The sequence below is a fragment of the Cygnus atratus genome, chromosome 3 (assembly GCF_013377495.2).
Source record: "Cygnus atratus isolate AKBS03 ecotype Queensland, Australia chromosome 3, CAtr_DNAZoo_HiC_assembly, whole genome shotgun sequence".
Classification (NCBI taxonomy): Eukaryota; Metazoa; Chordata; class Aves; order Anseriformes; family Anatidae; genus Cygnus; species Cygnus atratus.
Genome location: NC_066364.1, coordinates 88581112 through 88593784, shown reverse-complemented (window position 1 = coordinate 88593784; position 12673 = coordinate 88581112). Strand labels below are relative to the sequence as shown.

Here is a 12673-nt window from a genome sequence, read left to right as displayed (position 1 = left end):
CAGCCCTGGTGCAAAGCTGGGTCTCCCAACCTCGTGTGGCTGCCGCCGCTGGGAGCAACCCTTTTTGCCCAAGATCACTAGATGGCAGAGTGCAGTTGTGTTTAAGACTACAAGGCTAAGAGGCAGCAAAGGGCCGGGAGCCCCTGGTTGATCCCACCAAAGAGCTGGGCAGTGTCTGTTGGTGCAGGTATTGGCCCAGGAGCCAGCTGGCCACTGGCACTGGCAGCTGCTCTGAGCTCTGGCCCTCCTGGTGGAGGTGAGACCCACGTGCTCGCACGGGTGCTGCTGCTGGAGAGGGGCATTTTAAAGCCTCCCTTCAGCAATCTGGTCCAGCAAAGCTACTTTGTGACCGAGGGAGTAAATACCATCGTCCCTGCTGGAGCAGCCCTCCATGCAGAATGGGCAGCAGCTGAGGCTGCCCAGATCACGGCATCCCCCCCAGCAGTCACTGAGCCACTTCCAGCACATGGTTCCTAAATAAAAACCCAGTGGATTTTCCCCAGAGCACAGGATAAGTGCAGGAGGGCAGCAGTGGCATCTTCATGTTTCCCCGTCAAACAAAGCCTGTGCTCACGAAGGTGGCAGCTTCTGCTGAGTGCTTCCGAGGAGACAGCTTTAATTAAAAAAAAATAAAATAAAATTCCAAATACAATTTACAGCTTTTCCCCATGGAGAAAATTGCCTCTCGCCAGGTGAACAGCTGCTGGCGGTGTCAGCACCGAGAGCGCTGTCGTCTGTGGCGCTGTTCAGGACAGGGAGTGATGAGGTTCCTCAGCCCATGGGAGACTTGCAAATTGAAAATGTGGCCTCCCTGTTGCATAGGGAGGTCACTGCTGCGGGAGACGGGGCTGGAGCCATCCTAAATCTCCTCTAAAGCTGCTGTGGGCTGTAATGTGTGCAATTACTGTAGCACAATCTCCTTTGCTGGAGCTGAATTGAGCTAATACAGCTTGTTATGGACTCTGTAGTCTTTAACTTTTCTTTAAATGGAAATGAAGTACATAGCCCTTGTGGTTATGGAAGTGTCAATCCAAGTGTTGCCACTGTCAGCTTGAAGGGCTGAAAGAGGAGCTTTCAGAAAACAATTGCTTCCATATTTGCCTTAGCTGAACTGTTAATTCTGAAGCCTAATACAAATAAAATGTCAACATAATATGTTTTTTGGCATGAGCTTCCCCTTCCTGGGAAGGGGAACTTGGTGGACTTGGGGACATGAACAACAAACTTCTTCCCACTGTAACCTCTGCTCCTTTTAGCTGCAGTCCTTGGGTTGTTTTTCTCGTTTGTTTGTTTTGGTGGGTTTCTTTTAACTTTGTTTATCAGCAAAGTTTTGTTTCCCAACTGATAGCTGAGTATTTCTTGAGTGTTGCTGTGCCATCAGCTCTAGCCCCCACTAGGCAGCAGTTCTGGTTCAGTGAGCTGTTCTGAGTCTGGCCTGGAAGGATGCACAGAAGTGATCTGGAGAAGTGACTGGAACCCCTCTCTCACGTGAGCCAGAGATAACCAACACAATATGTATCTCAATGTAAAATATACAGGATTATGGGTGTCTGGCAAGGCAGGAGGTTTGAAAAACACTAATCCTATAAATCTTGGCTTTGGTCTCACCTGTGTAAGAGGACTAGGTGCCTTGGCAGATACAACTTTTATTTCTGGGTCAAAAGTTTGCAATTCCATTTGGGAAATTAACTGACCAGAAGGGGAGACATGGATCAAAGAGGCTTTGGGTTTTGGGTTCATCAGTGCTAGCCCTGCTGCTGGAGAGCATTTTTCATCCAGAGAAGTGGGAGCTGGGGGGATATCCAAGTAAAGCTGGCACTTTCCATTCCCATAGGGGTCAATTCCTGGAGAAGCTCGGGATCTTCCTTGGTGCCCTGCAGCTTCAGGTCCTGTAGGATGATTTACATGGGCACTGTGTTCCTATAGGGGTTGTACTGGTGTGACCAGTGTCAAGTTAGGTAGTTCTCAGGGTTGTTGGTGTGATGCAGACACACGCATCTCAAGAATATTCCTCACGTGCTGGAAGTTAAGCGTAAAACCAGTCCCTTCTTATCTCCCTTTTAGTGCCACCAACCATCAGTGTCCCCAAGGGCCAGTCCACCATCACCGTCCGGGAGGGCTCCAGGGCTGAGCTGCAGTGCGAGGTGCGAGGGAAGCCCAGGCCACCCATCATCTGGTCCCGGGTAGATAAGGAAACCCCCATGCCTTCAGGGACAATGACGGCGGAGACATATGATGGGAAGCTGCGCCTGGAGAGTGTGAGCCGAGACATGAGCGGGACCTATAAATGTCAGACAGCCAGGTACAATGGCTTTAACATCAGACCCCGGGAAGCCCTGGTGCAGCTCAACGTGCAGTGTGAGTATAACCATACAGTCCCGAGGCGCCGGTCTGAATGCCTGTGTGTGCGTAAGCATGCGGGCTAAGCATCTCTGACACACTGTGCAGCTTTCAGGCAGGGCTGACCTTTCTTACTGGGCTGAGCTGACACGTCTCTTTTGTCTGGGGACCTTTGAGCAGTTTGTATTTAATTGGCCTGGCTGCAGAAGGCAAGGGCAGGATACCGTACGGGCGGTGTGATGCAAGTGGAAGGGAGGGGTGTTGTGTGTGTTCGTACACTATGCTTCCCATTTCCCTATCAGCGGATGACTGCAGAACAGCAGCTTTGCAGGGTGTGCATTTACGTGCGTAACATACGTGCAAAATATCTTCAGGGCATATTAATAAGGCTGTGAAGTCAAGCACTCAAAAGACAGCAAATGAATGTCAATGACACCACTTCTACCCCATAACGCTTTCTGCAACTAAGTTCCCGCAGCTGTCACTTCTGGACATGCCTGAAATATTTTGCCAAAAAAGCAGTGGTAGGCAGACCCTACTATGGACTGCATAATCCCCGTTTCTGTGCAGCAAAGCTGTAAGCAACAGAAAACTGATTCCTAGCGTGTGGTGTATTGAGTGATTTCGGTGCTGGGTGACATTTGCAGCTCCGCTTGGCAGTGATATCTGTGCGTAAAGGTGAGTGTGGAGGGAGGGATGCTGCTGGTGTCCGCATGGGGTGACTGCATCCTTTCCCTGTAGCAGCTCCTACCTCCAGGTAAAGGAGTGCTCCTGTGGTGTCGAGGTCTGTTTTGACATGCTGGGGACAGGCAAAAGCAGAGGGTCTGTGCTGTCTCCTTCAAGATTTTGAATCAGGGTGAAGGCAGCGGGGTGAAATGCCTCAATGTGGAAGGAGCAGTGACTGCAGGAACAGCCCTCCCTTGAAGACCTCATCCTGTTGGGATAGCGGGATGGCTGAAATCCTCTGAGCAACATGGATCTGGCAGGTGTGGGATGGTAGGGAGCAGGTTAATTTGCACCCAGGCATGCTGTCTCTGGGCTGTGACTGAAGAGCATCCATGCACAGCACAGCACAGCAGCACTCATTAGACACGCTGCCACACTCCTCCCTGGCTTGATCCCTGGGGAGAGGAGAAGCAAGACTGAAGCAGATAACCTGTCTGCAGCCAAGCAGGCACACTGCTGGCTGATTCAAGCTGGTGGGAGCACAGCAGTAACAAAAGATGTGCCAGATCCTGCAAGCACTTTGCATATTCAAAGAACCTCCTTTTAAAATGATCAGTCTGTTCATTTGGGAGCATGTCAGCAATTGAATCACAGCACAGGGACACAGAAATGTGTGCAGATTTCTGTGGAGGTAACTGTGGATGGAGAAGCTTCCCCTGAGCAGGGTGGACATGGGTGTCTTGGTTTAAGCTGTTTTGGGAGGCAGGCTGGGAGAGGCACACACCAGGAAGGGTGACTCTTTCACCCCAAGAACTGATGGGAGATGCAACAAAATCTCACTCTGGAGCAAAGAACCATAAGATCTTCTGGTGTCCTCGGTTCAGAGGTGGTGTTTGAAGGCAGTGTGGTCCCCACTGCCTGTCATTGCCCTTGCAGAGGAAGGGGCAATGCCCAGCCTGGGCTGAATCCAGTCTTGCTAGGTAGTCTGGAAGGGAATCACAGCCCTGAATCTTGGGCTGGAGGGAGTGGACATGACTCCGCAAGCAATACACTGTAGGTAGAAACCAGAAGCTGTTTTGGGGCAGAGCCCCAAATGTGACCCACAAGAAGGTAAAGATGCAATGAACTTCTTTGTAAAGAGCAACTCAACATATTCCTCCTATTGCTCTTCCCAAGGCCAACCAACGCTTTGTTGTGATCTAACCCAGGTAAGAGTGGCATCCTCCGTGGAGCAAGAAAGTAGGGCACGAATTGCCCCCATCCCCTTTATAACCCTTTCCCCTCCCCTAAAAAAAAAGCCAACAACAAAGTGCATAGTCTCTGCTTGTGCCTCTCCTCCTTGTTCAGGCAGCTGGAAGGCGCTGGGTGCGGCGGCGGGGGCCGCGGTGGTTAATTGAAACGCTGCTCTGCAGCGTGGGGAGCTCATTAGTCTGCTCGCTTGCTCTGGAATTCTCATCTTGTCGGAAATGGGGATCGTGTGGCTTCTGCAGCCTCCGTGATGAGTGCTTCCCACCGGAGAGCCTGCGCGGGTGACGTGCATCCACGCGGCCGCGTGCGTGTGTGTGTGTGCATGCGGACGTGCCTCTGTGTGTGCCTGCGTGAGCTCCCTTTGAACTGGCTCGCTCAAGGGAAGAGCGAATTCTGGGTGATAATGTGGCTGTTTCTCTGATTTGCTCCAAAGCTAAAGTTGCAAAATCAATACAGCAGATCTGATTAGATGTCAGAACCTGTTTCTGTGTTTCTTTTTTCTTTTCTTTTTCTCCCCTCGCCCCCATGCATATAGTTCTGTGCTGTAACAAACTAGCCCACAAAGAGGCTTTGCCAACTGCACTGCAGTATTGGAAAGAGAGAGAACAAGAAGACAAAAAGAACAAGTCAGCTGTCGTCCCCCCCCAAAAAAAAAAAAGTGTTTTTATTTATTTTTTTTTTTTTCAAGCAGAAAAACTAGTTCTTCTTTTATCTTATAGGCAGTAATTTTCTATCATCAGCTTTCTGACAGGCTGGATGGTCTGTTCCCTTGACTTCTTGGTCTGAACTGTAGGGGTTTGGAAGATTAATAAGTTCGTGAAAGTCCTTGCAGTCTCATAGCTCTGTGGTTAAGATAAAGAAATGTTATATACTGGTTAGAGCGAGACATTGGGCTTGTCAGAACTCCTGGGAACCTAGCTGCCACACAGAGCGACAATTTCTTGTCTTTTCCTATATCTTTAAAGCAGGAATAAAACTGATCTGTCTCTTTGAGGATTTGTGAGGCATAATAAACACAGCACTTTGAAATCTTGGAATAAAAATAGCCGTGGAAGGGCAGAGTACTGTTGTTAATAATATCGATGCTATTGCTAATGCTGTTGTCAAGCCTTTTTCCAGGATTAGGTACTCACTCAAGAAAAAGTCCCAGCAGCAAAGTGAATCTTCTGCAGAGGTGGGTTTAAAATCAGGACTAGGTCACCCTGTGTAGATGAGATCAGCATAAGGCAGTAAAACACATACTGGGCTTGAAAATGTATGGCGTTCTGTGCGTTTTGGTTTACAAAGTGTCATTTGAGCCAATATGTATGAAAAGAGGAAAGAAAAAAAGTGTGTGTGTGTGTATCAGTGAAAAGGATGCTACCTAGATGCAAATTTAGCAAGTATATAATAGCAAACTGAAGAAAAAGTATATATATACCTGTATCCTGAAAGCCTGTCTAAAATAGCATTTCCATGAATTACAAAGAAGAGGAGTAACTCTAAACTCTAGCCTTTACAATAACTGGCCTTTGAGATGACTATCTTATCATGGTGATGTTATATTTGCTTTCTTGGAGCCTCATATAACATTGTGGTATAAAATTCAATCCCCGTACGTTACCATGTTACATGATATTGTGTCAGTCCTGAAGGTTTTTCAGTCCTGACCATGTCATAAAACTGCCAGACAGCTCTGTCAAAGTCCACCTCAACCCTGCCCTCCTCATCACACCTAATCCTTGATACATCACCTCCAGTACTTTCCCTCTGATCTGTTTATCCTCACAGCACTTGCTACTCGTCTCAGGCCCTTGCTTGAGGGGAGACTATCAAACACCTGAATAGGTTCTCTCTCTTTGGCTAAACACCAAAAACTGATAGCAGAGCACCCTTCTCCTCTATTGAGAGATGTAATTAGTTCACCAAATTCTGTTTACTGGATAAGCAGACTTTTGCTGGTGCCATTCTTGTCTTTGGCAGAAGTCTTGGTATCTCTAAGTGCTCAGAGAAAGAAGGGAATATTTATGTAGAGTTGACCTTGTTTTGGATAGTCCAGTCTGAAAGCTGATGCTGTTTTTCATCTTTGGGTCACACTACAGGTGACATCTTGGCAGGAAGAAAGACTAGAAAATTAATAACATGGCCTGAGAACTTGGCCCCTTCTGGATTCAAAATAATAGCCCACAATCACCTGGGATTGATCTCCAAAGAATTAGGTTTACTGCCCTTAGGTTGAGTTTTGTCACACACAGCAGCAGGTGGATTATTGTGTTTAACTTCAAAGCATAATGAATGTTAGGTGCAATCAGGAAAGTAGACCAACATTTTTCTTTGGAAGGGCAGCTATCACAGTTAACAGGACTTCAGGAGACGTGAATATTCCTAGACATAGGAATGACCACAGAGCCAGTGACGAGAAAGTCTGGCTTTGCCCCTACCTGAAAGGCAGCCAGAATATGTCCTGTTGAGGCATCTGTTGCCCTTGTCACTTAAAGAAATGTTCGGGTATACAAGGATTTGTTTTCCCATCTGGGCTCACATGCTGGCAAATGTTATTCTTGGTCACCCTGTTGACTTATTCCTCTTTAAAACCCTCCTGAACCCATTGGCAGTGCTCAGACGGGCAATAGTCAGCATCGATTTCCCGTTATCTATGTAGCAAACAGAAGAACAGGGAGGAGAGGAGGGAGTGATACTGTAAATAAGTAAGAAGCATCGCTGGATCCAAGCAACTGGAAACAGAAACACATTAAACTGTTTCGATCAACTGTTGAAGCCATCGCTCAGTGTCAGTGCTCTTTGCAGGTGTCCCACCCCCTCTGAAACAGAAGCATGGATCTTAACTGCTCTGTCAAAAATGCTCTTGAGGCATGCTTCTGGCTTGGACATGGTTCTTCAGAGTGGTTAGGATGGGACATTTGGCTCCTGAGAGCTCCCTGAAGCTCTCCCTGCTCATGTGAAGGGAGTCTAAGAGAAAGGAGATGTCACTGGCCAGAGCTGACCCATATCTGTGATGGAGCTGGCTTATCCATCTTGCTGCTTGGCCACGTGAGCTGGAGTGTGGAGCCATCTGCTAAGAATTTTAGCCTTGGCTGGATTCATTTGTGAGTACATTTATTAATAGTAGTTGTATTTTATTTTTTTATTATTATTATTTTCATCAGTGAAGTCTATTCTGACACCCTCCTCCAAGCTGGCAAGCGCAGTTGGGAAGCTTACTTAGGGGCAGGAGGTGATTTTTCTACCCTTAGAGTGGCTGGGTCTTTCCTGCCCTTCCACTCACGTTCCAATATCATTGCACTATATCCTGCAGGTCTTGCTCCCAAAAAAGGGTAAAAGGGTAACCCTAGGCCCTCATGCCAAACAGAGCTCTGGAGTGCTCTGGATCATATTAAGCCATCAAAGGTTTAAGAATTACCTGAGGTTCTGGGAAAGAGGTTTCTGCATTCAAAGTCACGGGCAAACTGTGCTTTCTGCAAATTCAGTGTTTGCAAATCTGGAGACCTTCATTAGGGAGAAGAAAATCATTTGCAGTCATGGACGTGACCTCAACCCAGCAGCCTGAACAAACAAAGCCTGACCCTGTCGTCTGGTCCCACTCTGACGGAAATCCTCCCTGTCTCCCACCTAATTTGTTATACAGAGTTTTGTGTATCTAAGCTGAGAGTATACATTATTTCTGTGTTTCTATCAACACATATAAACCCCCTTGTTAAGAGCAGAGAGTTTTGTTCCTGATTGTCGACACATTTTCAGCTAGCAGCACTGTGTCTGGGATTACGTTGCTCCGAGTTTGTGTTTGTGCATACAGCCCTGTCCTCAGCGCTACAGCATGAGGATTGCTCACTCTGCTGCCCAGTGCCTGGGCTGCTAACAAGTAATTAGGGTTGTCATTCTAAGGATGGGCTGAAGGAGGAATCCATTTTACTCCGTCATGGCTATAAATCCAAATGGCCATGGTTCAGAGCACAGTAACAACCACAGAGGCTTAGCTGGCCTCGGATTTGTTTTAACAATTACCATCTATTGGGCCTGGGGCCTGGCAGACAGAGACTGTGACAGCGCTTACATCGGTTTCAAATTGAATCTTGAGATAGGGTTGTACCAAATGTGGCCTAAGAGGGAATGGCTCCTGCTTGTCTAGGACCTGTTGGCCCTACCCTCCTGCCAGCCTCATGGTTGTGAAGGGCAGCTAGTCTGACGTGCCAAGGGATGCTCAGCCAAAACCTTGTTTGTGACTGCCTTTGCAGTCTTTATCTTCATGGATCAAAGCCCCAGGACTCCCGGTGTTGTTTTTTTTTTGTAGCATTTGGTGTGTGAATCTTTGGGGGAAAAAAAAATATTTCCCAGGGTAAAGCAGTTGTATGAATTTTGGCTTGCCTGACTTTTTTCCTTCAGCACACAGCAGTTAGGACTTGTTCTGCAGGACCCTAGTTTCTTTGCTGCTTGCTGCCTGATGGGAAAGGTTCCCATGTGCTGCCACTAACCGAGGTTTTCTTGGGAAGTCTCCCTTGCATCCTGAGAGCTTTTCAGATTTACCTCTGCAAAGCACCATGAGGCCTCCTTACTGTGTCCTGGGGAAATGTCCATGAGGGAAGAGATGGTGACACCCAGATGTGTACCTCAGGACGGTGGGGAGCCCTCCTAAAAAGGGAGAGCTGGGTCTGCTACCTGGATTGCAGCCTGCCTGTGCTGCCGTTCAGCCTTTCTGTGGCTCATTACTCATCTCTAAACACCTCCGTGGCTGTAACGAGAGGATGAGTAAAAGCTTGTGTGAGAGCTCCTCACCTAGAGAGATGAATTCGTTTGCTTTGAAGACAACCAGTTTAAATCAGCTAATCCATTTCTCAGTCACTGTTGGGAGAAACAAATACGCTTTCCATAAGCTGCCATTATTCTGTTTTATTTTTGCTAGACTCTCTAGGGAGAGCAACTTAATTTTATCAAGTGAGAGAGATGTCCAAGCTATACCATTTTGGCAGGAAAGGAGAGACAAGAGCTGCACAGACATAGTGGGTGGCAGACAGTGTTGGTCAACTCTTTTTGGACAATTGCTTCCCTACTGTGACCCTCTCAGGGCTGACCACCACATCTAGTGCTGCTCAAGATCAGATACTGGTTTAAAGATTTTCCTGAAAGAGAAAAGTCTTGAGTCTGGGGACCTAGGCTAGGGATATGGGAGCTAAGAGGATGGGAAGGCTTGTGTATATGTTCTGGCAAGACAGAGAGCTGCTGCTAGCACCTGAGCAAAATAGATTTGGGGAGGCATGTGCTATACTGCAAGCTGCGCAGTACCACTGGCAACAGGAGACACAGGGCAAGGAAAGTGGTAGATGAAGGGAGTCAGAAAACTGCTGTCAGATCTCATTTTAAGGCTGGGATCACAAGGGGGAAAACAAGGGAATAGCCTGTCCCTATCAAGTCCTGCCTCTTGGTGACCAGGAAGCGAGCACGTTGAGTGCCCAGAGAGAGATGCCATGGACCCAGACTTGCTAGGGGAACCAGGAAGACACTGAGCAGGCAAAAAAAAGCAAGTCATTTTCTCATAACTCTTAGACTCTGCAGAAGAGCCTGAGGCACGGAGAGGTGAAAATAGCTGTCCACACTTGCAAGGGAGCACATATGACATCAGACCTGACACAGGACCTAGGCCTGGGGAGCTGATGCCTGCTGTCCCCAGCCTCTTTGCCAGAGAGAAACTACGTGGTGTCGTGTCATAGTGGCTTTGCTTTTTTTCCCCATGATTTTTGGGCCACAAACTCCTTCAGGCTGCATCTGTGAGAGTGCAGGAACAGGTTTCCGTGCTATCCCTTACCTCCTCCCTGTGCCCTGGCACCGGAGCAGAGCTAGTTCCTCCTGACCCACTGGAGGACTGCAGTGGGCATGTAGAGGTAAGGCAGAGAACAGCAAAGCCACCTTTGAAGAGGGGTCTTGTGTGGGGAAGTCCCTCTGAAGCACTCCCAGTGTGAATAGAAAACCTAAGGGGAAACTGAGCATCCCAGGGAGGGGTCTGAATTGTAATTAGCTGTGGACATCCTTACCCCAAACTCCAAAACAGCACCGATTACAGTCACTCCTGCAGGGAAACTGTCTGCATATGAATTACATTTCAGAAGCGTTCAGGCTTCTTTGCAGCTTAACAAGTCTTCCTGCCACCAGTTCTGTCTGGGACACGGTACTGGGGGACTGAGGGTTCAGTTTTTAGGAAAGGTGTAAGTCTTTTTGGAGGTTTCTGTGGGGAAGAAAATGCTCAGTTACAAGCTTATGCTTTTCCACTTGGGGCTGTCTCTGAGAAATTTTTTCTTTGAAGCCAGGAAACTGTTTTCTCAGCGCACAGAGATCACATTTCCAACATGCACCTCTCACCCTATTTCACTTCATATAGTTTCTGATTTCTCTCTCTGTGTGTCTCTATTGCAAACACAAATAAGCATGTGTGTGCACACGCTCGTACCCTACCTCAGTTTTTGCTTCTGATTTGGATTTAATTGGTCTCCAGGACTCAGATAAAACAGTCATGAACCCAGTGACAACCCTTGCAAAGCCCTCATTGGTCCCCGGGATTGACAGATATGCTTAAATTTCCTAGTTGCATGCACACCTGTTGCATTTTGCATGATTTCGGAGTCCTTGTTTCTGGGGTTATGTGCAATCGCGGGAAACCATGGAAATTTTTCATTACTGTTGACTGGGAGGAAGCTGACTTCTGAGTGTTTGCTGCTTGCCAAAGCTGCAGGGGGATGAATGGGAAGTAGAAGAGACTGAAAATTTCTCCATTTCTGTGGGGAAGAGGCAGCCGGGGTAGATCCCTGCTGGTGAGGAAAGAAAGGCAATTTAAGGCCATTCCAGCTGACCCTTTGTAGGCTCTTGAACTGTTGTGACCTGTGCTTATGTCTGATGAAATGAGGGCTGTAAATCTCATCCATTCCAAATATGCTGCAACTCTGGGTCCAAGTCAGCCACATGTTTGATGGGAGGGATTGGTTGGAGTGCCAAAACTAATGGGTTCCTGACAGTGGCTGAGACTAAGGTCAAGAGAATAATAAATAAGAGTGGCATTTGCACAGAACAGGAGTTTTCCCTACCAAGCGCTGATTGCAAAGAGATATTTTACTGTTGTAATCATAAGCTAGAATGCAGTAGCTAATAAGAGCTTAATGTGATATAGATGGGTTTAATAGTGCTAGCTTTGCTGGCATTTTCTTAGCAGTTCACAGCATGTGCGTAACACAGGCCCTTCAGCCAATATGTTGGTATGCTGTAAAACAGGGAGCTGGGGCTTGAAGAAAAGGGAGCAGTGCTCTGTGTAAGGTGGTTTGCAGGAAAGAGCATAATGGGTCCGAAGGGAAGGGAAGATGGTGGCAGCAGGTGAGAGAAAAACAGAGCAGCATTCAGAACAGATCTTTGTGGTTTGGGTTTTTTCCTCCTGCCCTTGAACTGCTTGTAAAGAGGCCTTGCAGAAGTCCAGATTTATGCATGGGAATGGGCAAGTTTTCATTCTGATTGACTTTCTAGGGACTAGTTCATATGTATAAATGAAAAGATGGAAATGAGCTCACCTTCTGGTTTTAAAGCGAGGAGGAAAGGTGTTGTTTGGGGGGATTTTTTTCTTTCCCTTTCTTTTTTTTTAAATTGCTTATGTGCTCCAATCTGCCCTTCCAAAATGCTGGAACTCCAGCTTCCTGATGTCGCTGAGAAAGCAAAAGCTCTTTGATCTCTTTATAACCTTTTTGTGCTGTTTGTCTATGTAGGAGAGTTATTGAAATGCCAAGTGTTGTCACTCTTAGTCGTGGAGCTGAGCTACATGGTTAATTTACCTTTGTGGATCTAAACTTGCACTATTTGTACATTTTTTGTGCAGCAGCTACTCATAGACTGAAGTGACAAAGAATTCACTGCGTCCCTCAGTAAGTTGCTTCCCTCAGTAAATTGTTCCAATGGATTTATACTCCCATGCTTCAGTGGTCATTATTTAATCTAAGCCTGTTTTATTTCAGTTTCCAAATACAAGCTCTGTTTATGCTTTTGTCTTCTCACATAAAGAACTATTTGTTATTAGCAGTCTCTTTCTTGTGTAGTCTGAGATACCAGAACAAGTAATCTCTTAATCTCTTAGCCTTTTTTCTGTACACAGTCAGAAAGAGTCTCCTAGCCATTCATTGCAAGGCATGTTTTTCATACCCCCCTTTTTTTTCAGCATCATGCTGGCAGCATGGTGGTCACCCCTGTTCAACAGATTTTCACAAATGATCTCAACAATACAGATACAGCAGTGATGTCCACCTCACAATTTGTTTTTTTTTAAATCTTTGGTTTAATCATCCGAAGCTTTGAACATCTTTGGACTACAGAATTAAGCTGGCTATATTGACTCAGGATCCTCCTGGAGTCATTGTCCTGACAGTGACACATTCTCTGCTCAACAGTTTTCCTTCCA

At 46.9% G+C, this 12673-nt stretch overlaps 1 protein-coding gene across 1 annotated transcript in view; it reads left to right on the top strand.

Moving 5' to 3' along the window:
- MDGA1 (MAM domain containing glycosylphosphatidylinositol anchor 1) overlaps positions 1-12673 on the top strand; it is a 134940-nt gene that overhangs the window by 62116 nt on the left and 60151 nt on the right. The window contains exon 8 of the mRNA XM_035560656.2: positions 2065-2358. Coding sequence (XP_035416549.1) covers positions 2065-2358 — 294 coding nt within the window. The remainder of the gene's footprint in view (positions 1-2064; positions 2359-12673) is intronic.